The 25,414-nt window shown below is 43.2% G+C and overlaps 1 protein-coding gene across 1 annotated transcript in view; it reads left to right on the plus strand.

Moving 5' to 3' along the window:
- The window catches only part of GCN1 (GCN1 activator of EIF2AK4), a 65,320-nt gene that overhangs the window by 31,090 nt on the left and 8,816 nt on the right, over positions 1 to 25,414 (plus strand). Inside the window, exons 22-48 of the mRNA XM_066603661.1 lie at positions 1,629 to 1,722; positions 3,392 to 3,505; positions 7,185 to 7,383; positions 7,488 to 7,637; positions 8,113 to 8,291; positions 8,392 to 8,472; positions 8,581 to 8,724; positions 8,872 to 8,999; positions 13,999 to 14,188; positions 15,556 to 15,626; positions 15,771 to 15,936; positions 16,081 to 16,275; positions 16,369 to 16,615; positions 16,704 to 16,825; positions 17,330 to 17,444; positions 17,629 to 17,808; positions 17,901 to 18,121; positions 18,620 to 18,688; positions 18,778 to 18,916; positions 19,038 to 19,234; positions 19,322 to 19,464; positions 19,555 to 19,672; positions 19,795 to 20,010; positions 20,093 to 20,257; positions 20,448 to 20,609; positions 21,173 to 21,265; positions 21,356 to 21,499. Of these exons, the coding sequence (XP_066459758.1) occupies positions 1,629 to 1,722; positions 3,392 to 3,505; positions 7,185 to 7,383; positions 7,488 to 7,637; positions 8,113 to 8,291; positions 8,392 to 8,472; positions 8,581 to 8,724; positions 8,872 to 8,999; positions 13,999 to 14,188; positions 15,556 to 15,626; positions 15,771 to 15,936; positions 16,081 to 16,275; positions 16,369 to 16,615; positions 16,704 to 16,825; positions 17,330 to 17,444; positions 17,629 to 17,808; positions 17,901 to 18,121; positions 18,620 to 18,688; positions 18,778 to 18,916; positions 19,038 to 19,234; positions 19,322 to 19,464; positions 19,555 to 19,672; positions 19,795 to 20,010; positions 20,093 to 20,257; positions 20,448 to 20,609; positions 21,173 to 21,265; positions 21,356 to 21,499 (4,042 nt within the window). The remainder of the gene's footprint in view (positions 1 to 1,628; positions 1,723 to 3,391; positions 3,506 to 7,184; positions 7,384 to 7,487; positions 7,638 to 8,112; positions 8,292 to 8,391; positions 8,473 to 8,580; positions 8,725 to 8,871; positions 9,000 to 13,998; positions 14,189 to 15,555; positions 15,627 to 15,770; positions 15,937 to 16,080; positions 16,276 to 16,368; positions 16,616 to 16,703; positions 16,826 to 17,329; positions 17,445 to 17,628; positions 17,809 to 17,900; positions 18,122 to 18,619; positions 18,689 to 18,777; positions 18,917 to 19,037; positions 19,235 to 19,321; positions 19,465 to 19,554; positions 19,673 to 19,794; positions 20,011 to 20,092; positions 20,258 to 20,447; positions 20,610 to 21,172; positions 21,266 to 21,355; positions 21,500 to 25,414) is intronic.

The following is a 25,414-nucleotide window of genomic DNA, read 5'->3' on the forward strand; positions in this document are numbered from 1 at the left end:
TTTATAAAATTGCTTCATTATATATTAAAGCGTACCTGAGTTACCCACTTATTCACTCTGTTTTATGTCTACAAGTTCTGATTTTCAGGTGATCTTCAGCATTTTTGTGTTACTCTGATTGTGTTACACACACACATTCTGTAGCGAACGGAGAGGCAGAAACTATGGAGATTATTCCAGTGCCTGCAGATCTGTCAGCCTGCACCCTATAAGTGCACGTGAGCTGCCTGCGAAGAGAACTCCTCCTGTTGCTATAGAAACGTCTGTGTCCTTGTTACTATGGAAGTTCTGTACCTAACAGAGTGGATTGCAGAGGATTTCTCAGAGATCCTTAGTGGCAGCCACTTCAAACGGGATTTACAGTGGCATAGGCTACAAGACTTTAATGCAAATATATTATAGAAATGATGAGACTAATTGCTTGTTCACATCAGCATCAGAGGTTTCTTTTGGAGTCTTAGTTGTTGATTTGTGCCAGCAAATGGGATGAAACAGTGTGGCAAGCAGCGCTATTTCTTACTGTAAGCTCCAGCTAAATGCTGGACTGCAGACCAGAAAATGAATGGACCCCATTGTGGTCATTGGGGGTACGTTCAGCGCAGTTCAGCCAGGGAGTGCTGTTTTGGAATTCCTTGAGGCTGATGTGAGCATGACCTTACACAAGCTAGCAGATGAGCATAAGGCCGCCTGCAGACGGCCGGGTCGGATGCAGCGGAATGCGGACCTGTGCCCCTGAACAGCCCTACGGCTTTCCCGCTCCCGGCGTCTGCGCTTTGTGCCGGCTACCGCTCAGCCGGCGCATACGCGGAGCGGAGCCGGCCCGTCACCAGTGACATTTCTGTGCGGGCCTCTATGAGACTGGCGCAGAAATAGAACATGCCGCAATTTGTTTTCTGCGTGTGTTTTCACGCGGACAAATCACAGCCATCTGCATACAATTGTGTTATCTAATGCAATCCTATGCAGGCGGGCATGGGCGGAAATTCTGCAGGAAATCCTGCTGCGGAATTTCCGCCCGTGTGCAGGGGGCCTAAGGCCCTTATGCACATGGGCTGATCGGATTTCGCATGCGGAATCCAGTCCTAGCAGCAGCAGCATACGCACGTGCCTGCTTTTCTTTTCTTCAATCTGTACTGTGGATGGTCCGCACGGCTCGCTGTCAGGCACGCATAGTACAGATGGGTTTTTTTTGGTTTTTTTAATTGCTTTTCCCTTATCGCCTAGTGATAGCGCACAATCTGCGACCTTTTAGCAATGTCCATTGTGGAAGGGCTGCAGATCAGATGGCTTACATTGACTTCAAAGGAAGCCATCCAAACGAAAATAGAGCATGCTGCGATTTTTCCTCTACGAGCGGAAACTGCGATTGGTTTCCGCTCATGTGCATGAAAAATCCCTTTTCTATAGCATCCTATGGGCAATATTTGCTGCGGAGGCAGGTGACCGCTCCGAATTCCGCAATGCAAATCCACCCATGTGCATGAGGCCTAAGTTGTCTTAAAGTGCCTCTTTTAGAATTTTGAATAGCGACTCCTGCATGAAATACTGTAATCATTTGGAATGTTATAGTTTCAGGTCTGAAGGTCCTTGGTTTTTGTTTTAAACATTGTTTTTCTCTTTTTTGTCAGTGCTCAACAGGATAGTTTAAAAAAGGCAAATATGAAGAGAGAGAATAAAGCTTACTCATTCAAGGAGCAAATAATTGAGCTAGAGCTGAAAGAGGTATACTTCTTTTTCAGTAGTTTTATATCCTCGTTGTGTTTCTTATTTTAAGTCTAAATTTTTTTTATTGCCATTACATTGTATTTTTTTCTGGTCTGGCTGCTGGCCAGTACATTTAATAAACAATGTTGGGCCAGTTTCACGTAAGTGTTTGTGTGCCCATATTATGACTCCAAGTCCCGGGCTGACCATGCGTCTAATGGCTGAAATTGACATCCTCCTAGATCACTATGATGATGTCATTTCAGAGCATTACACCCAGACTTGCGGCCATAATACGGGCACACAAATGTGCCTGGATTGTGTTAGTGGGAAACTGGCCTTAAGCAACTCTAATGTTGCACAAGGAAAGAATCAGTATTTCATAATAGGGCTTGTTTTAATTTATACAGGGGTCAAAATAGAGCTGTCTTACAATATTTTATGGACATCTAGGACACAGTTCTGTCTGTACAATCATCCAGATAGTATTCTTCAATAACTGCATTGCTCCTTATTCTCTGAATCGATCTGCTTTAAGGTCTCATGCACACGGGCACACACGGAATCCTCCCATGCCTGCAACCCTGCGTACCTGTCATATGATCTTTTCTTCTGTATGCGGATGTGCCGCCAGCACATGCGCAGTACAGATTTCTCAGCGCCTAGGCGATGACGCGGATCAGCGACACTTCCACAATGATCATTGCAGAAGTGCCGCGTCAGAGACGGCTTCCATTGACTTCAATGAAAGCCGTTTCTGTGTATCCGCTTTGAAAATAGAGCATGCAGCGATTTTATTTTGGCACTGACTGGCCGCAAATAAAAATTTGCTGTTGTGTGTGTGTGTGGAGAGATGAATCTCCACACACATCAATGGGCACATTGAGCATCGGCTCGCCCACGCCTTTCTGACAAGCGTGCAATCCGTTGCTCAATTTGCTCCGTGTGCATGAGGCCTTAGTGAAACAGTATCCCCAATGTGACAGAGTAACATAAGTGATTATAGTTTTTCTTTGCAAGGCCTCATGCACACGGGCGGATTTGATTTGCGGAACCTGCGTGGGGCCACCCGCACGGGAGATCCGCTAATCAAGCCCACCCATAGGGAGACATTGGTGCCCACAGAGCTGCTAAAAGCATGTGGATGTGATTTTTTTTTTTTTTCTCCTCCCCTCAGTGTGTGGATCGCACGTGCGGGAAGAAATCGCAGCATTCTCTATTTTCCTGCGAATCCCACAGGGACGGCTTCCATTAAAATCAATGGAAGCCGTCCGGTCCGTGGCACACTCGCAGCTGTCACTGCAAATGTGTTGTAGGAATGCCAGGAAATTAAAAAGAAAAAAAAGGCACTGCGCATGCGCTGAACGCGTCAGCTGGTGTGCCCGGACGCTTCCACCGTGCTGAAGAAAGAAGATCCAGCCGCGATGGAGGAGACACGCACTGGATCCGGAGAATTAAGAACCTGTCTTTTAATGCCCATGTCTGCCGGGGATTCAGCAGTGGAATCTGTGCGTGCCCGTGTGCATGAGGTCTAAGTTTGTATTTATATATTGATTGTGTTGAGTTTCATTATAGAGTTGGTCTTTTTGCAATACAAGGTTTAAAATAAAACCCAGACTTTATAGCTTTGGTATGTGTCCTCAGGTACAAATTTATATATACAAATTAATACTGTGGTACTTCACAGGAGATCAAAAAGAAGAAGGGGATAAAGGAAGAGCTTCAGCTTACAAGTAAACAAAAGGAAATGCTGCAGGTGCAGCTGGAAAAAGAGGGTCAGATCCGTAAGAAACTGAAGGAGGTGAGGAAGACTTGAAATATGTCAAGAAATATGAATTCACATTCTACCACAAGGTAGCTACCTGTTTTGAAGGTGACACTAATAAGACTTGTTATGGGTTAGCAGCAAATTCCATCTTGACACCATGTATTCTATTGAAACCTTAGTGGATAGATTCTGAATTTAACATAATACAGGGTGAGACAAAAGTATGGACACAACCGTTTAGCTGTTGTAATAATAATAAAATTGACTTCCTACGTGTGTAAATATTAATTGGAAGCCAGGCTGTATTTTGGTAGAGATGATGTTTTTAGTAGCCATTTTGAACTTCGCCATATTGAATTCAGCTCAGGTTTTTCAAATGGAAAGGGGGTCATGTGATATATCCGTTTTACTCAGAAATACATTGGAAGTGTCAGTTTTGCCCTACCTTTATTTGTTTCTGAGTTAAATGAGGGAAAAGTTTCACAAAGTGCTTTACATGAGGTGTTCGATGTATCCACCATTCTGCCGGATGCACATAGTTAAAATTTTAATCCAGTCTTCGTGAAGGCGCTGAAGAACTGCAGGTGGTATTTCCTCACAGGACTGTAGGATTTGCTGTTTCAGGTGAACCATACTACATATTTGTTCCTCAAACACAAGGGACCTTAAATGCCTCCAGAGATAAAGTCCAAAGTCGTTAAATCCAGGTACCTTGGTAGCCATTCTATCTGCCCTCTACACCCAATCCAGTGCCCAGGTAATTGCACATCCAGCCATCCTGCATACAGCCACAGCAAAGTGCGGACCTGCTCCATCATGGAGTCTTGTAACATATGCAGGTACTTCACATGGTTAAGTGATCCTTCAGTGAAAAAAGGGCCTTTATGATACAAGTCCCCAAAATGTCATACCAAACCATGACCTTTTGCCAACACATTGCTTTTGATGGGTCAATCCATGATAGATTTTTATCTTTGGACCAATATTGGAGATTATGGTGATTGACTTCACCTTTCACATATAAAAGTGTGGAAAAAATACGCAATATAATTCACCTGAAATGGGGAATTCTACAGTGCTGTGAAGAAATATCACCTGCAGTTCTTCAGTATGTTCATGAAGACTGGATTAAAGGTTTTACCATGAACATCCGGCAGAATGGTGCACCTAGTGTTAAATGAAATAGCAATAAACTTGCCACCAAAGAATTATATCACATGACCCCCCTCCACTTTTGAAAAGCCTGAGTTGAATTCAATTTGGCAGCGTTCAAAAAGCCACCGAAAACCTCTCCTCCACCAAAACACAGCCATGCTCCCAATTAAAACTTGCACACATTTAAAATCAATTTTCTGATTATTTCAGAAGTTAAATGGGTATGTCCAGACTTTTGCCTCACCCTGTTGTATTATGTTAAATTCAAAAGCTATCTACCAAGGTTTCAATAGAATACAGGGTGTCAAGATGTAAATTGCTCCTAACTAACAACTAGTCTTATTTGTCTCACCTTCCAATTTGAAAAGCCTGAGCTGAATTCAATATGGCAGAGTTCAAAATGGCCGTCAAAAATCTCTCTATCAGAAAATGCAGCCCCACTACCAATTAATACTTTTGCACATTGGCAGACAATACTAATTACTACACCAGTTAAACTGGTGTGCCCAGACTTTTGCCTCACTTTTTTTTGATGCTGTCAGTAGGTTAGCTCAAAAAGAGGGAGTCACTGTATGAAGTCCCAGGAACGTGAACATTGACAAGATAAGGGAGGTCTCATAATGTAGTGTAAACATTTAGCTAACCAGTTTGTAAGAAACGCTGCTTAGGCCCATTGTATGATTTCAGTTGTACAGCTTGCTGATGCATATAGTTAGTTTCTTGGGGGGAAAAGAAGCAAGAAAGGAATTTACAAATAAAATTCATTGTATCTTTTTAAAACCGCTTTGAACCTTTTGAGTGTCTGTCCCCCTTCACAGATATAGATTAAAATATAATGACATTTATTGAAAATTTCTAAAATTGTGGGCTCACATATAACACTTATAGACAATACGTAAAAAGGACAGGTAACATATAAACAAAGAATAGGCCCTTATGGATATATGTAAGACAACGTATCTCTCGGATAGATTTTTAGAGATAGCTGCCGCTTATACAAATGAGAGAGGATAGAACTCCAGAAGGTGAAAGAGTGATATCCACGTCTAAAGATTATATGCACTTAGATGTTGATATGGTACAGGAATTGGTACCTGTACTAGGGCACAGTATTCTTATGTGTACTCTTGTTGCTAGAACACTTTTTTTAATGACTTCCCATTGGTAGCACAGTTATTGTGTATACAGGTGCTAAACACATGGGCTCATTGTGTGTCAGTGATGCTGACCAGAACGTTTCGGAAAGCTCGCTCGACGCGTTTCCCTACCCATGTAGGGGGCAGTTCCTCAGGAGCGCGGGTAATTATTGCCCGAAAAGTACGTAAAGACAATAGAGCAACAGGATTAGTGCGTCAGGACATAGTCCTGCTGCAGTTTGATACTGCTAAGGTGATGCCACCTGTTCGATAGTCACCTCTTCTTGCTTGTCACTTCCCGTGCGGTATCTGTGTTGGTACCGCTATCGGGCTCTCTATTTGAATATTCAGAGAGGGAGAGGGTCATTCATCCCATCTGGCATATAAGATGGTATGTGCCAGTATTTGAATGCCTCAAATAGCACTTCCGTGTAGCAGATGGCGCCCTTTAATCAGGCTTAGTCACCGGCTACTACGACAAGGCCAGGTGATACCCTCCTAGAGAATTCCTGCAATATCCATTAGGGTACTTGCATTGGTCTGTAGATTTCTGTGACCAGTGTGGATTAATGCAATACCCAGATGGAAATTGTTCTGTCTCTCAGTGTTTGTTAAAGCGAATGCTTCTCCAGGATCTATGGCCGACCCTTCTCACACAGCTGGTAGTTATCCCGGGTGTGTGATGAGGGCACTGCCTACACAGATGAAGCTCAGGTAAGTAGCAATATAAGTCTCAGATAGAGTTAGCTTCAGAGAATAGAGGGTTGTTTCGGCTAGACCTGGGGGATAATACCCCATTCAAAGTTCTTTCATAGAGACCAGGAAAGACAGAACCCCTACAGTGTCAGTCCTAGCTGGATTAGACAGGGGTAAGAGGCAGGGACAGAGCAAGAGAGGTAGCGCCTGCGGCTCTGATGGTGAGCGGCCGGCTATGAGGTGCTGGAGCTACTGACAGTGTTTAAATGGAGGTGTGGCTCCTCCTCTATGGGAGGGGTAATGTCCTCCAGCCTATTGGGACTCCAGGGGGCGGTGGTGGTTGTCCCAGGAAACGCCCACCTAATCATTGTGTCCAATTTCATATGCTTCTGCTTAGCAGAGCGATGGTAGAATAGAGTGATGCTGTTAACCCTTCTTTCACAGTTTGTTATTTCCCAACCGATCATTGGGAGTCTCAGTGCGATGTATTCACATCTAGCAGCCGTGTGCGAACTTCCGCGTTCCACGGTGGAACGCATGACGCGCTGCACTGTGACGTCATCGCGCAGCGCGCCTCCTCATTGGCTAATGTATCAGGATGGGTGGAGCATCGCATAGAAGTATCTCCTATGCCTTTTATCGATCGTTCCTTGGTTTTGAGTGTCTGTCATATTGCATATGTATTGCTGATATGATAACATTTCTTCTTGCTTCTTCCCCCTCAGTTGGACCTGGAGCTGGAAAACAACATTAGACTTATGGACTGCATCATCCTGCAGAATTCCCCTGGTCTTTCTCAGCACATCCCAGCATTGACCAGCAGCTTATTGCCTTTACTTAAGTCTCCGCTAGCGGCTTCTCGGATCCATGTTCTCTTTGTGCAGCTAGCTGGCTGTGTAATGCCAGTCCATTTTAAAACATTTGGTAAACATCCATTCTTTCTTTCCCCTCATGAATTTTCCCTGTGATGCGGCTTTCCTTTGCATCTCTGAGAATTGGCAGTGATATCTGGCTTTTTTTGTGCATAGGGAAATTGCTTGCCCACGTTACTCTTCGCTTGCTGAAACCAGAATGTAATCTGGACCCCGCCTGGTGCCAAGAAGATTTGCCAGTAGCCGTGAAGAGAGCAGTAAACCTCCTCCACACTTATACAGTCCCCAAGCGAAAGGATGACCCAGGTGACGCAGGTTTTGTTTTTATTTCTGTAGCTTAAAGATGTGCCAGTAGTTGGGAAGTAGGTGATCTCTTTAATGAGGTGGGATGGGCACAGGATTATTTCACTTCTGGCGAGCGTCTTGATCTTAATATGTTTAAAGGTAAATCTGCTTTTCAAGAGCCACAACGAAATAAAAAAGACATGACTGTTAGAACACATTGATATTGGGGGAAAAAAACAAAAACTGGCCTCAAACCCAAAATATGTGTCTGAAAGAGGTTAGGAGCTTTCATAGCAGTTACCAAAATGAAGAGAAACTTCATTTTGAAAACTAATGAAAACTTCTCATGTGGATACTTTATCATCAAGTTGCTAACAATGGAAGCTGACATTAACTGAGATAATACAAGAGGATGCTGTTGTATGGTGTATCTAGCAGATATTGAATATTCTTTTAATTAGGCCATGCGATGACTCTGTACTTTGCTTTACTACAGGAACACATCCGCTTTCAGCACCGGCATTCTCTTTTGTTTTCCCACTTCTGAGAATGGTTCTAATGGAGACCAGCAATAACAATAAAGAGAATGAAGAACTGCTAGTGGAAACATTGCAAATTATCACTGTTCATTGCCAGCTACGGTCTTCGCAGAGTCAGAGTAAACTTATTGATGAGGTAATTCAGTCCATTTCCAGTGACCAATGTGATTCCTAATAGAGTGGGGGGAATTTACTTAAGATATTTATGTGTTTTGTATTTGTTTTTTTATCTTTAGAACGGTCCGGAGTTGCTGCCGCGCAAAGATATGTTAATGTTATTAACTAGAGTGATAGGAACTGCAACCCCAAGGTTACAAGTAAGTCCTGCAGTCTGCAGAGCCTTAAAAACAATCCAGGCATAGAAATCAGGTAATCTGAAATTTTTAATGAAAAAGCAATTCCTTAAAAAATGTAATTGCTCCCAGGTCCTGGCTTCCAATGCTGTGACATCGCTATGCACTAGTGGCGGTGGGGGTGAAGGATGCACATATGCAGAGCAAGAGGAAATCGATGTTTTACTTACAGCTTTACAGTCGCCCTGCTCAAATGTGCGAGATGCTGCTCTACGGGTAAGTATTGGTCACAGTTACTATAACTTTTCTTCAGTTTCCATCTGTTGTTGTTAGATCAATGTCTACTATTTATTCTTGCATTTAGATTTCTGAATAATGCACAGTCCTTTATATTCACTTTGTCAAATTATGATTGCGTTTTAGGGATTAATGGAATTTGAAATGGTGTTACCAACACCAGACATAGATGAGACGAATGGATTGGCCTTGTTGCACAGGCTCTGGGTGATGAAGTTTGATGTTGAAGCAGAAATAAAAGCAGAAGCTGAAAGGTGAGGCGCTGCATAGAGTGGCTGTTATATATCTGGTTTGTTGTTAATATCTCACTAGAAGCATAGATGTGCACTCGAGTAAAACACCCCTCAAAAAAAGAATCCTTCACTTTTTAGTTCTTTTCATTTGGGGAATATGGCAAAACCATTGGTATGGGTTGCTGTCACTAGGAAGCTTTATACAAAGTAAAAACCACTCGACAGTCTACAGGCACTGAGCTAATCAGTTTTAGCTTAGTGTCAGTAGGAGGCCAATTCTGGTCTGTTTCTACCCTTTTTTAGGTTGGGGTAACACAGAAGGGTTGGGCCTCTGTTACCCCAACACTGAGACAAGGGAATGGTGTTAAAGTTGCATAATCTTCCCTTGCCCAACAGCTGGACTTTTGGGAACAAACCAGTTTATGCTGCCCCTTTACCCACCAAAGCAGTAATGGTTTGCGCCATCTTGTCCTTACCCACCTGCCTCTTTCTCGTTCCCATGGTTAGATACTGCCTCCGCAGCAGCACTAACTCAGCAGAGTCCTCCTTTCCACCTCCTTTAACTTTCTTCCAAGCACCTTAAGCTACTGCCCACCTATCGCTGCTGTTGCCAGCCCTCCAGTACCTAAGGAAGCTTTAAATCGAGCCCCCAGCTTTGCTGCCTACTCCCAGTGCTAGGGTTCTGCCTCTTTTCCTCCAACGCTTGGATTCTTCTCCAAGTAATATGCTTTCCTCTGGAGAACTCTCACAATTTGATTTCAAATCGGACCCATACCATTCCTCAAAAATGAATACATGAGGGATATGATGTACAGTCTTTATCATGTCTGTCCAAGACAAACTACAGATCGATGGCTTGGATGCAGCTATGTCACAGGATGAAGTCTCTTTCAGACTTGTCTCAAAATACGTCACCAACACTCCCGAGTTTCATGAAGTTCTAGCAAAGGCGTGGAAACACTCGGACAAGCTGTTCCAAAGGCTCAGATGTTTGAATATCCTCTACCCCTTTCCTGCTGGCCTTTGTTTCAAAATTGGTGCACTTCCCCACTGTGGATTACTCTGGTGTTTCACCTCTCCAAATCTACCATGCTCTTTTTGGCAGATGCAGCCTCATTTAAGGAGCCCATACACAGATGCACTGGGTCTTCTACCATTTCTGCCTTTTAGGCCACAGATTCAGCTCTCCACCCAGCCTTTGCCACCATCTTGGCCTCTAGGGCATTGTCCCCTTGGTTCAAACAGGTGAAATACTTGATTCTCTTCAGGGCTTCGGTAGAATATTTGGCTGATCTTGTCAACTAGATTTCCAGTATTGGAAAGTACCTTTGTTTGGTTTCTTTGCAATCTGCCAGAAGCGCCTCCCAAACTTCCACCAACATTGTGGTCATCCATAGGTCCTGTGGCTCAAAGCATGCAACGTCAGTGCAGTTCTATAAAGTCCTTTGCAGGACTTTCCTTCACAGGAACCTGCTTATTTAGCTCCAGTCGATATAATCTTCAAAGCTGCAGTTGTCAAAATCTCCCTTTTCACACAATTCAGACCTAAGCACTCAACCAAGTGTAGGATAGTCCCCTTTCGCCAATTCTTTTCCTTTCATGAAAAAAGACCATGCACCTCCCACGAGAAGAGGCGGCCAGATTTCCAGCCACACCCTTCCTTTCCAAGTAGACCACACGTCTTCCTTAGGAGTACTTAGGTTCTCCTTCATCTGAGGGGCTCCCCCGCCTACGTTTCTCATTCACGTGTGAGGATGATAAGTTTTGTTCCAGGACGCATGGTTATTTGTGGTGCATAGAAGTGGTCTCCACCAGATACATGATGATTCTTCTCTAGCCCCCACTGATTCTTCCAGTCCAAGTCTCCCTCTCTCACTTCATGTTTCGAGTGAGCTCTGTGCTTGCTATTGAACCTAGGTGTCATTATCCCAGTCCTTTCTCTGGAGATTGCTCTTCAAGACTTTTCTTCAGGGAGTTGCAAACACCTCCATACAGACTTCCTTCTCCACCATTGATTTCAATCTGGTGTTGTATACCCTCCAATTTTCTCTCTTTTAGCCCCCTCAGGAACATTTTCTTGTGCTTCATCTGATGAAAAGTGGCCTTTCCGGTTGTTGTAAGCTCTAATCAGACGGGTCCCAAAATTAGTGCATTCCTGCTGCCCACCTCCTTCACACTTCATCAAGAAAGAGTAGTTCTGCACTCAGTCTCCACCTTCCACCTCAAAGAGATTATGTTAGGTTGCTTTCGTACCTACTTTTGGCTCAGTTCAGGGTTTGTCTCTCTGCTTGTTTTTGTCTCAAAGTATTTTATTAAGTTTTCAATTTTAACAGTAATATATATTCTGAAATATCCCCACGCAGGGGGTCTTATATAACAAGTTTGTGATCAAAATGTAAAACTTTTTTTTTTTTTTGAGAATAATTGTGAGTTCTCTGGTACATAGCAAGTTTACATGTATTTGAAAATGACATAACATTTGTTAAACAAAATGAACATTTGTGAGTCCACACTGGCTGATCGTGTTTGTGAATTTGTTTTGTTTGTGAGTTGTCTCCCCCCCCCCCCCCCCCCTCCATCCCTTCGCCCTCTCGCTTATTATACCTTATGTTGCAGTATATCTTTAACCATTTACTTAAGTACGTATCCCTGTTCTTGAGATTGGTCGGTCTCTCTTCCTAAGTTTTTTGCCAGGGCATTTGTTCTCTATGGAGTTGTTTGGTTTTTTTTTGTTTTTTTTTTAAAGGTTACCTCTGTCCTTAGGCTGTGGGGTTATTCCTTTCTTGCTTTTCTTCCTTTTATGCACTAAGGGGTCTGGCCAGGCCTGGAATTTCCAGGTATTCCGCCCAGGGTCTCCAGGTCTTTAAAAATAGTTCCATGTTATCTTCTCTTAATGGCTGTTAATTTCTCGTAGAGCATCATTCTTGATACCCTAGCGGTTATCGGTTCTAGAGAGAGAGTGGGTTTCATCCATTGGGATGCAATATAGATTCTCGTTGCCATACATATCTGTTGAGAGAGTTTATGTTGTTGGTTGTTATAGCCTAAAGGCTTGTCAGCTAGTAGACAGACAGATGCCACCGGGCGGAACACCTTGTCCAGAACCCCTGAAACAAGTCTGGATACTTCTTTCCATAGCCTGGCCACTCGTGGGCAGGTCCACCAGATGTGGGTTATCGTGCCTGGGCTGTTACATTCCCTAAAGCAATTCGGGGAGGTCGAAGGGGAATATTTATGTTTTATTATAGGTACTATATATGATCTGTGTAGGAGTTTAATTGACGATTCTGCAAGGGTTACTTGGTGACTACATTTTGTGATAGAAGTGCAGCAGTGATGCCAACGTGGTAGTGACAGGGAGATGCCGAGATCTGTTTCCCAGCGTAGCATGTAGGGTAGTTTCGTTTCCTTAATGGGCTTGTTCATGTTAGAGTATAGTTGCGATATTATGCCTGGTTGGAGTGGGGCCCATAAACATGTTCCTTCGAATGACGTAGGGACCAGTCGGGGATCTGTGGGATCTATTAGGGAGCGGAGGAAGCTATAGATTTGTTTCAGTTCAAGCCAAAGGTGGTCTGGGATTTTATGTTTTTCTCTCTGCTTGTTTTTGGAGGAGAGAAACTGAAAAAAATGGATGCATTTTTTTCCCTATTGGTTTCAATAGGATTTCAAAATAACAGGAAGGCTTCCGCTTGCCTCCGTTATGTCAGGTTTTCATTCTTTCGACACAAAAATAGTACAGTCTGCAGCTTTGCAAGGCCGCTGCCTGGTCCTCCATACACATTTTTTTTTTATTCTACAAGGTGCACACTTTCATGGGTAAATGCAGGCCTCGTTGCTAGGTGTTGCAGGCAGTTCTGGCTCAGCCTTCTAACATTTCCTTCCTTTTTTCCAACCCAGGGACTGTTTTAGGATGTCCTTTGGTTTTCCTGTGACCTCCATTCAAATGAACAAGAAAAGATAATCTTTTTTTTTTTTACTCAGCATAAAATATCTTTTCTCTTTTTTTTCTTGTAGTTTTCATTGGGGGACGCAGCTTTCACAGATTTGTCCAAGGGTTATCGCACAACTTTTGTGCAGGCTTTATTTTTTTTTGTTTGTTTTTCTGGCATGTATTTTTTGTGATAACTTTTACTGTTGGAGCACAAACAGATTAGCTCAGATTAGCTATTACCTGTGGGCTGGGTATAACTTGACTAGGGAAAACTCACTTTTTTTTTTGTGTCAGCCACTTAGTTGAAGTGGCCTTGGCTTCTCTCTAGTCCTCAGTGAAGACTATAAAAAAAAAGAATTTACTGAAAACACGAAAAAAAAAAATTTCCGCCTTGGTATAAACCTGTCTGCTGTCCTGTCATGTCGATAAATACACTCATTGTCAAAAAATATTGAGCACCTAGGAGTTGTCAAATAAAATGAAACTTTATATGTGTGATTGTAACATTGATATAAGTAAGTGATTACAATATCAGAGCAAAAGGATAATTTATTGCAGAAAACTGAACACTTGCATGGAGGCTCTTAGTACCCTGGTGTACCGCCTCTAGCTTGGCTACAGGATGTGATACTGGTGGGCATGGAGTCTGTAGTACCCTGTTGTACCACCTCCAGCTTGGCTGCAAGATGGGATACCGGCGGTCATGGAGGCTCTAGTACATTGTCGTACCACCTCCAGCTTGGATATCTGCCTGATGTAACTGAATGCCGAATTTTGCTGCAAAACGACAACTTCTGAGCTTTATTTATTTATTTTTTTGACTATGAGTGCTGTTTGGCACGTGGTAACACCCTGTTTTCAGTTTAATCCTACATTACCAGAGGAACGGCATACAGACTTCTAAGTGAAGTATTTCATGGGGAGTACAACACTACAACAGACATGTCAGCAGCTGACGGGTTCTTTATAACTTTGCTAGGAGCTCAGTGTAGGTTGGACAGCACTTGTGAATACATGTCATGTTGTTCAATAGATGTCCACCACACAGATGTTATAAGGAATTTGTTTTCACTCTTTGTGATTTAGATTTTGGGAAGCGCTGGACCTGAAGTTACAAGCAGGCCTCTGTTCCTTACTAATTAAAGATGTAATTCATCATGAAGAAGCGATCCGACAGGCAGGAGCCGAGGCGCTCTCTCATGCGGTGGCTGCATATTGTAATCAGGCTTCTGAGGTCATGATGAAATTGATTCAACTGTATCACGAGAAGCTTTATGTAAGTTTATGTTGGTAAAACATAACTGTATATTGTGGAAAGACATGTCAGTAGGTATTCTGTCTGAAACAACTGTGCGTGCCCGGTTAATGCCCAATAATATGTTCCATTGCTTATTGCCAAGCCGCTCGGTCAGCAGACCAACACTTGTCACCTGACCATAAAATCCATGCATGCGTCCCCTCGCAGCAAAAGGATTTACTTACATCGCTAGTTATCTAGACACAATAATGAGCAAGAACTCTCATGATGAACAATTATGTGCCAGACTGACAGAGATTGCGCGAGTAATGGTTAAATATAACCATGTGTTAAACTATATTGGGCAAATCATAATATACAATCCATCAATCATATAGAGACTGTGCCTTTCTAATACATCATTCTCATGTGTGGTCATTCAGGTATCTCCGTAAAACTAAGAGCGGGTTAAAACGGCACTAGAAACAATTAGCAACCGCTATATGAATCTTAGGATTCCCTTAAGGGACGCCCCCAATACCATGCATATCAACCGAACATTATAAAAACCCTGACCTCATAAATACAACATGGATACCAGCAACAAACATTGATACATCACATCACATACGTCACATCATCCTTAAATTCAATTAAATCCAACAGAGCAACAGTCTCAGTGTATAGGTAGTCCAGCAGTATGGATCACCCCACCGTATTAATCAACATCCAACCACATATATCGAAGGAATCCTCTGTTCATAGGCACAATTCTTCATTCCATAGTCCAATGTATGGACTTCCCACTACCTTCATAGAGTCTGCAATAAAAAAACAAAAACATAAATATATAAAATCAACAACACTGTCAAAAATTTTCTTCCAAAATCACAGATTTCCCCCAGGACACCAACCTGCCACACTCAGATGAATGTGTGAAATGTATACTCTGTACTTAAACCCTTAGGACTTGTTTACACGGGTGTAAGCATATTTTGATCACACATATACAACGCGTGTTTGCGCGATCGAAAATCGCTTACAGATGCATTTTTCGGCTGCACCAGTGTTTTTGTGTGCACACAATAAAATACACACAAAATTACGTTGGTTTTGTGCATGTATGCGCAGCAAATTCAGTTGTTTTTTTGTGTATGTTGTGCACATTATGCACCCACATTGATTTCACCCAACTCCATCATAAAACATGCAAGCTCACCTTGTGTATTCCTATTTTAATGATAGAGGGAAATAAGCCATTTCCAGACCCCTCTGGTGGCAGGTTTATCTGTCTCTGGGTGAGAGTTAGCGGGTCCTCAGGATTCTTTCCTTAGGTATATAGCAAGCTTAACCCATGGTGAAGTTACAGAGCAGCTTTTTAATTAATGTCAAACTTTCTGTGTTAGAGACCTCCTCCTGTACTTGATGCTTTGGGAAGAGTGATTTCAGAGTCTCCTCCTGACCAATACGAAGCAAGGTACCAAATCTCTTTATATTTCTATCTATCCATCCATCATGTTTTTGTGGGTTTTTTTTTTTTTTGCTATTTGTTGTCATGTTTCTGCATCTGCAAAGTTTTTTTTTTTTCCCCCCATATTTTTTATTTTATTTTTTATCCTAGGTGTGGAGTAGCTCTGGCATTGAACCAGCTGGCTCAGTATCTAGACAGTTCCCAAATTAAGCCGCTCTTCCTGTTCTTCGTTCCTGATGCTCTCAATGATCGCCATCCTGATGTCAGAAAATGCATGCTGGATGCTGCACTGTCTGCACTAAACACACACGGAAAGGTGAGACAGACGCTGAAGGCCAGTAAATATATTGATGTGACACTCGTGCTTCTGTAGGATTTTAGTCTAGTCTGGGTTTAATAATACTATATGTATTAGTAATCCCATTCACTAACCGGTTACTGTGTCATCTTTGTTTATCAGGATAGTGTTGGCTCCTTATTGCCGGTGTTTGAAGAGTTCTTGAAAAATGCTCCAAATGATGCCAGCTATGATGCCGTTAGACAAAGTGTGGTCATTCTCATGGGTTCACTGGCTAAGCACTTGGACAAGAGTGATCCTAAAGTTAAGCCAATTGTGGCCAAACTAATAGCCGCACTCTCCACTCCTTCACAACAGGTATTCTTTTTATAATCTTCGTATTGTGGTGTTTTCTGTTTCTGCTATAGTGATTCTGCTTTGATATCTTGACCTGGTCATATTCCCTCACAGGTTCAGGAATCTGTAGCCGGTTGCCTGCCCCCTCTAGTGCCAGCCATCAAGGATGATGCTGGCAGTATGATCCAGAAGCTGATGACCCTTCTCCTAGAGTCCGATAAATATGCAGAACGTAAAGGTGCTGCATATGGTCTTGCTGGGCTAGTAAAGGGTTTGGGAATTCTTTCCCTGAAGCAGCAGGAAATGATGACAACCCTAACTGAGGCTATTCAAGATAAAAAGAATTTCCGGCGCCGGGAAGGTATAAAAATGATTACGAAGATGTTTTTTTTTTCTAAGACTTAGTGTAAACTCAGTGCAGACGGTTGACATACTGATTTGTTCCCTAGGGGCTCTGTTTGCCTTTGAGATGCTCTGCAATATGCTTGGAAAGTTATTTGAGCCATATGTGGTTCATGTGCTACCTCATCTCCTCCTGTGTTTTGGTGATGGAAACCAGTATGTGCGAGAGGTAGGTGTTTGCCATAAATTAATATGTAAGGTATTCTTAAAGTGAACCTGTCACATTAAAAATGCAATGCAATCAGCAGACAGCATGTTATAGAGCAGGGGGCACTAAGCAGATTAATACATAGTTCTGTTAGAAAAGTTCCAGTATAACTTGTCCTTCTTTTAACAAATCTATCCTTGCTCATTCTGACCTGGGGAGTCCAGTAGGTGGTCCTAGTCGGTAATTGACAGCCTTCCCTGTATCAGTGTGCATGCAGAGATAGCTGTCAATTACTGACAGGACCACCCAGATGACCACTAAGCCTCGAATAAGCAGCGGTTTAAATGAATAAAGTGCAAGTTGTATGGGAAATGTTCTAACAAAACTATATATCAATCCGCTCGGCTCCTTTCGCTCTACAACTTGTTACCAGCAGTATGGACTGTGTTTGTTTTTAATGTGACCGGTCCTCTTTAAATGTGTCCTCTGTTAAGCCTTGCGTCTCTTTTTTTAAAATTATTTTAGGCTGCAGATGAATGTGCTAAGGCGGTTATGAGTAATCTCAGTGCCCACGGTGTAAAGCTTGTGTTGCCATCACTTCTGGTGGCTCTTGAGGAAGAATCTTGGAGAACCAAAGCTGGTAATTTTATATATGTCATTTTTAGGTAGTTAAGACTGAGCCAAAATCTGTTGGATTTCCAGAACCATCTGCCACTCTTAATTGCTGTTATTTTTGTTTGTGAAACGTATGAATCATTGAAATCTGCTTTGTTTAGTACTGATGGTGCATATTTGCTTTTCTTATTTTTGTTGCTTCCTTTAAGGATCTGTGGAGTTATTAGGAGCGATGGCATACTGTGCTCCAAAGCAGCTGTCCTCCTGTCTCCCAAATATTGTGCCCAAACTCACTGAAGTGCTTACAGATTCTCATGTAAAGGTGCAGAAAGCAGGTCAACAAGCCTTGCGGCAGATTGGCTCAGTAATTCGTAATCCGGAAATCCTTGGTAGGTGAAGTAATGAGGAAAATTTATTGCTTGGAGGGAAGTTTGTTTTGATTTTAGTTAAATAACAACTGTAATTTTGTATTTCGTTTCAGCAATCTGTCCAATATTACTGGATGCACTTACAGATCCATCAAGAATGACACAGAAATGCCTGCAAACCTTGCTGGATACAAAATTTGTACATTTCATTGATGCTCCTTCTTTAGCCTTGATTATGCCCATAGTACAGCGGGCATTCCAGGATCGCTCTACAGATACTAGAAAAATGGCAGCCCAGATTATTGGAAACATGTACTCCCTTACTGATCAGAAGGTAGGAGCACAATATTGTTCTTGTGGTTGTTTTATTATTATTACTTTTATTTTGCATCTGATCATTTTCTTTTAAATTGTTGTGAAATACACTCACCCCTTTTTATCTTCATTTTATTCTTTATATATTATACACTAGTAAGAGCAAAGCTCTCTTCTCATACGGTATGTCTAGTGTACACTGTCTGTGTTAACCCCTTAAGAATACAACCTATTTTAGCCCAAAACATGCACACTTTTTGGGGGGTTTCATCTCCACTTTTCAGAAGCCATAACTTTTTTATTTTTCCGTCGACATTGCTGTATGAGGGCTTGTTTACTTTCTGAATGTTTAATTTCCATTTTCATTTTTTTGAATTTATGTCATTTAAACTGGTTTTGTACTGGCATTGCATTCAAAATGCTATAACTACTTCTGCACCACCCTGTACATTTGTATATGTTGCAATGTTTATTTTTCCATAAGACAATAGGCATTAATGTAATGTCCTTCTTTCAGGATCTGGCTCCATACCTCCCAAGTGTCATACCTGGACTTAAGGCTTCTTTGATAGACCCTGTTCCTGAAGTAAGTTTTATGGGATATTTGGTCCTTTTTGACTTCCCTTGTACTTTCATAAGCACTTTACTCATACTGACTGTATTCTCACCGTATAGGTTCGCACTGTGGCTGCTAAGGCATTGGGTGCGATGGTGAAGGGAACAGGGGAGTCCTGCTTCCAGGATTTGTTGCCTTGGTTGATGGACACTTTAGCATCAGACTACAGCTCAGTGGATCGATCTGGTGCAGCTCAAGGTAAGAGCTGTAGTAGTATGTGTAGTGTATAATGTAAGCGTGCAGGAAAAGCAAAATGATTGCATAAGTGATTCATTATAAAAGGATAAATATTAATAAAAGCTTTTCATTTGTCCTTCAGGTCTTTCGGAAGTGATGGCTGGTTTAGGCGTTGAAAAACTTGAAAAACTGATGCCAGAAATTGTATCAACAGCCAGCAAAGTAGATATTGCACCCCATGTCCGTGATGGTTATATTATGATGTTCATTTATCTGCCAATTACCTTTGGTGACAAATTCACACCCTACGTAGGGCCCATCATACCCTGTATTCTAAAGGTACGATCTCTCCTGTGTTGTAAATGGGGGATGTCATAAATTGTATGTGCATAGTTATTTTGGTCCAACAATCGTCTCTCATTTCAGGCTCTGGCTGATGAAAATGAGTTTGTGCGGGATACAGCTTTGCGTGCGGGTCAAAGAGTGATCACCATGTATGCAGAGACCGCTATTGCTCTGCTCCTGCCACAATTGGAGCAGGGCCTGTTTGATGACCTATGGAGAATTAGGTAAATCTCAATACAGAATCCTAAATGACCGTACAACTGAGGTATGTCCTATATTGTCTTATGAACTATGCCATGTATTCTTATCATCAGGTTTAGCTCTGTTCAACTTCTTGGGGACCTTCTATTTCATATATCTGGAGTGACTGGAAAAATGACCACAGAAACTGCTTCAGAAGATGACAACTTTGGGACTGTTCAATCCACTAAGGTAAATTGTCAGTTTTAGCTATGTTTCCTGCTCTGACGCACCTGGTGTGAAGACACATCTGCAGTGAAACCAGGCTCTAGATTACATTTTCAGTTACTTTCCTGATTACAACTTATTTTTAGGCCATCATTTCAGCCCTTGGAGCGGAAAGGAGAAACCGTGTTCTTGCTGGCTTGTACATGGGACGCTCAGATACACAGCTGGTTGTCCGGCAGGCTTCACTTCACGTTTGGAAGATTGTTGTTTCAAATACTCCACGCACTCTTAGAGAAATTCTGCCTACTCTCTTTGCATTACTGCTAGGATTTCTAGCCAGCACTTGTGCGGACAAGAGAACGGTGAGCATCTTCAAGGGTCTCTATCCTCAGTGATGGCGTAATGTAGAATGTGCTGATTGAGAATTATTTGTCTTTGCCTTAGATTGCCGCCAGAACACTCGGAGATCTTGTCCGAAAACTTGGGGAGAAAATACTTCCAGAGATCATTCCAATTTTGGAAGATGGTCTTAGATCTGATAAGAGTGACGAAAGGCAGGGAGTGTGTATTGGCCTAAGTGAGATCATGAAATCCACAAGCAGGGATGCGGTGAGTTAGAGAACTAATTTTTTCTATAATTTTTTTAATTGTTAAAATGTAAATGTTCCTATGAAGTGGTAATGCTGGCCCCAATAGAAAATGAGTTTGTCGGCATCCAGCAGCGTTTTCTTTTATTTCCATTGACATGTAATGTTGGCTTATCAGCCGTACACTTGCTTTACTCTTCTGCATTTTACAGGTGCTCTTTTTCTCTGAGTCCCTTGTACCAACCGTGAGAAAAGCGTTATGTGATCCTCTAGAAGAAGTTAGAGAGGCTGCAGCCAAAACCTTTGAGCAATTGCACTCTACTATTGGTTACCAAGCCCTGGAGGACATTCTGCCTTATTTACTGGAGCAGTTGGTAAGCAGATTTAAAATATGTTACTACCTTAAAAGCAAAGGGGACCTGTCGGCAGGCAGCAGGATATAGTGACAGATACTGATTTTAGAAGTCTGTCACTTATGTGGATCGATTTGTAAATCCTACTTCTGAAACTTTGCAGGGCCTGACTGTAGATGAATCCAATTAAAGCTCATGAATATTCATATATGCACCCCCCCCCCCCCCCCCCTCCTTGTGGATACTGATTGGCAGGTTTCTCCCTATCCACAGTAACACAGACAGACCTGCCAATGAGCATGTGGAGGGAGGAGGAGGCCGGGGGAGTGTGCACATATGAATATTCATGAGCTTCATTGAGCTCCTCTCCAGTCCAGCCCTGCAAAGTTTCTAAAGCTAGATTTACAAAACCACTAAATCAATTGGTATAGGTGACAAACCACTGAAATCGGTGTGTCTGTCACTATACCTTGCTGCCTGTAGCTTGGAGGACCTGACAGCTGCCCTTTAAGCAAGTCTTTGATATATTCTAGTAATTAAACTAGTTAGATTTTTTTCATATTACAAAATTTTCTCCTATGTAGAATAATGAAGAAATGTCAGAGTTTGCCTTGGATGGACTCAAGCAGGTTATGGCAGTGAAGAGTCGTGTTGTACTTCCATACCTTGTTCCCAAGGTGATTGTTCTTAAAATATTTGCTGTAAGTTACAGATAACTTATTTTGCCTCACTATCTCCGATGACTTCTATTTGTTTTATTTTAATAGCTTACAAGTCCTCCAGTGAACACTCGTGTCTTGGCGTTCCTTTCATCAGTGGCAGGTGATGCCTTGACTAGACATCTGAATGTCATCCTGCCTGCTGTCATGTCAGCACTGAAAGCTCAACTAGGAACAGAGAATGAGCAATTGGTAAGTACGCTGATCTAGTCATGCTGTCTCATAGGTGGATCGTGATTTCACCTTCATCCTGTATCTCACTTTTGTTACTGGTATTGTTAGTTCTACACTCTTTTCTGTGTGCTGTGGATCATAACATACTTTTTGACACCTATATTTAATAGTCTTTCTAATAATTTAAACCTTAAAATGCTTAATAAGGGAAATGTATTTCATAAGCCAGGCTTAAACTTGAGTTAGTTGCAGTAAATGACTTCAAATTTATAAAGAAGTGCACGTCTATTATTACATATCATTTGTTGCATCTTGGCCTGTCTTTAAGTAGTTGTAGATTTGTTTCACTTTCTTCTCCGTGTCATTGGGGTGGACACAGCTGATGACCGTGGGGAGGTGGACACTAAGCAAAAAGGTGTTAGCTCCTCCTACCAGCTATACCCCTCCTACAGGCACCAAACTAATTAGTTTTAGCTTAGTGTCTGTTGGTGGCAGATCTCTTCATTCACCGTTCATAAGTGTTTACCTTTCCTGAATCTGGGAGTACATGGTTGGCACTAGATTCTTCTTGTTACCCCACCGAGGAGGGAGAACCGACTGGCGTTAACTACTCAGTTGCCGGTCCTACCCTCAGAAGAAAAGAAGGCATAGTCCACTGTTCGTTTCACCCTTACCCACCAGCCATAGTGGCCCTTTGAACTAGAGCACTCCCTTCCACTCAGGCGAGTACAGGGGCATACACAGCTAGAGTTTCTGGAGCTTTTCCTTCCATGGCGGAAAGATATTTCCTGCGACATGGATTAATATCTAACTCCTCCTCCTGCTCCCCCCCCCCCCCAACTCCTCTACTCTTTTTAACCTCCCTCTCCCATTGCAACTACTACCACCACCATCCATTGCCAACAACCCCCTTCCTCCAGCCTATTCCTACACCCACGGATTGGACATCTGTTTCCCTATCACTATAGGGGGGTGCTGGTGGATCCACTTTGCCCTCCTCTGCACTGCACAGCCTGGGACCTTTTGGGGACCATTGCAGCGTGCGGCTTTAGCTTCGGTCTAATAAGGTCACTCCAACTTGCAGGAGGAAGTGGCGGAACGCACTGCCCTCTTTCTCTAAACTGGCTTTCTGTGCTTGTGGGGGTCCTTTTCACCCTCCAATCACCATCATGCATGCTAAGGCTTTGTTCTCCTATTGGATCCTGCCTTCTCTTTCCCTCAAGGCCTGCCTTAAAGGGGTTGTCCCGCGCCGAAACGGGTTTTTTTTTTTTCAACCCCCCCCCCCCGGTCGGCGCGAGACAACCCCGATGCAGGGAGGTAAAGAAAGCTTACCGGAGCGCTTACCTTAATCCCCGCGCTCCGGTGACTTCAATACTTACCGCTGAAGATGGCCGCCGGGATCCTCTGTCTCCGTGGACCGCAGCTCTTCTGTGCGGTCCATTGCCGATTCCAGCCTCCTGATTGGCTGGAATCGGCACGTGACGGGGCGGAGCTACACGGAGCCTGCATTCTGCACGAGCGGCTCCATAGAAGACAGGAGAAGACCCGGACTGCGCAAGCGCGGCTAATTTGGCCATCGGAGGGCGAAAATTAGTCGGCACCATGGAGACGAGGACGCTAGCAACGGAGCAGGTAAGTATAAAACTTTTTATAACTTCTGTATGGCTCATAATTAATGCACAATGTATATTACAAAGTGCATTAATATCGCCATACAGAAGTGTATAGACCCACTTGCTGCCGCGGGACAACCCCTTTAAGGTCCTCTACATCCTATACTTGGACCTAGCTTCCTCACCATGGCATGCTAAAACTATTGGTGCCTACAGGTGGTTCTTGATTAATCGGTAGCTCAACTCTTCTGCCAGACCACCTCCGGACCGAGACAGGGTAAGCTCTGCTTGGTGGTTAGTTTAGTGCCCTTTAGGGATGTACGCAACAAAAACTATCTGGATTTCCGAGCCCAAACTTCCTTTGAGGCAGTGACCTTGGCACTTTGCCCTGTCTTCACTTCTACCTGGGTCAGCAGGGCCACTACTGAATAAGCTTAGCAACTATATTGCGGCCTCCTTTTTAGTTCTTAAGACCTTGCACAGCAGATAAGTTTTCCCTCCTGGCCTAACTGTGAAGCCTCCCTAGATACAGCCAGACTATTGGCTCACGCATCAGATGCTTTGGTTTCCTTTTACTGAACTCTGTGGCTCAAATCCTGGGCTGCAGATGTCTCCTAAGTGGTCTTTAACATGTCTTCCTTTCTTTGGCTCACACCTCTTCAGTGTCCAACTGGACAAGATTATTTCTGAGGCCACTGGTTGTAAGAGTTCCCATCTACTCCAAAACAAAGCTAGCTTTGCGAGATCTGTACAGAAGAAAAGGCCCCCAGTTTTGTTTCTTTTGACGCTGCAGGTCCTTGACCTGGGATAATAAAAAATCCTCGGAGGACCAAAACCGTAAGCCCGCCTACAAACTATGTCCTTTCTGGCATCCCGACCACAATTTTCCAAGTCTGCTTCTACTAAATCCTCTGCATAAAGGATGGCTTTCACCCAAGCTAATCTGGCTTGTTCACATCTCGAACGCTTTGGTTTGGGAGGTCATCTCTTCGGGCTACACCATAAATTTTTGCCATCGCAACATCTGCTCCCGTCACAGAAATTACATCTCCTTCAGGGGCAGGTGCCCTCCCTGCAATCTGACTCCTGTGACCATCCGCCACTCCATGAGAATGCTAGAGCTGATGGTCTCATGCTTCAGGGTAATTGCATTCAGCCAGTTTTACATCTGGCCTCTCTAGTGGGCCATTCTTTTTCAGTGGGGCAGATCTGTGGACTCTCTTGATCAAAAAAACCAACCAGCCACACCAACTTCAGCGCATCCTTCTCTGGTGTCTGGACTCTCCACAAGTCCACTGGTAACGCTGTTTTCTTAATCTCCACTGGAAGGTGCTTACCAAGGACACCAGCCTTCTTTGTTGGGTGGTACGCTATAAAAGCTCACAGCCCAAGCCACTTAGACAGTATGTGAGTCGGTCCTTCCGATAAACATGTTGGAACTACTGGCCATTCTCTTATTGCTACAACACTTCACAAGCCTGCTAACAAGTCTTCCTGTCTGGATGCAAATCGACAACATGACGGCAGTCGCATACATAAATCATCAAGATGGGACCTGTAGCTCAACGATCATGGCAGAGGTAGTGAAAATCCAGACATGGACCGAAGATTACCTTCTAGTGCTCCAAATACCAGGGGTGGACAATTGGATAGCCAATGTTCTGAGCAGGGAGACAGTTGAACTGGGAGAATGGGAACTACATCCCGACGTGTTTTAGGTACTTTATTTAAAATGGGGTCACCTGTATGTCGGGCCAATGGTGTCCAGAATCTAGCGCAACTCCCAACCTTTGTGTCCAGGTCTCAGGACCACCAGGCTCGAGCAGTGGATGCTTTTGTAATCCCGGATCGACTTCCAGTTCCCTCCATTTTCACTTATTCCATGACTTCATAAGAAGATCAATATGGAAGGCCTCCTGGTGATTCTCATCATGCCAGACCGGCCTCTAAGCATGTGCTATTCACATCTAGTTGACTTACTCATCGACACTCCGTGGTGCCCTTTCCTTATAGAATATTTTCTCTTACAGGGTCCTCTTTTCCATCTGAGTTTGTCCACGCTTTGTTTAACAGCGTGGAGGCTGAAACTGCGGTCCTGAGAGCCCATGGATTTGCGGAACCTATCATTCAGATTATGATGAAGGCTGAAAGCCCTTCTCTTCCACAGCTTACCATAGTGTCTGGAAGACCTCTTTTCTCGTGTGAACAGCGCAACTTCCATCCTATTCGTTTTTCGCTATATCGTCTTCTGTCCTTTCTTCAGGAGGGTCTGGACATAGGCCTCAGCTCCCTGAAGGGTCAGGTGTCGGCGCTGTCCATT

Source organism: Eleutherodactylus coqui, chromosome 5, assembly GCF_035609145.1.
Source record: "Eleutherodactylus coqui strain aEleCoq1 chromosome 5, aEleCoq1.hap1, whole genome shotgun sequence".
Lineage (NCBI taxonomy): Eukaryota > Metazoa > Chordata > Amphibia > Anura > Eleutherodactylidae > Eleutherodactylus > Eleutherodactylus coqui.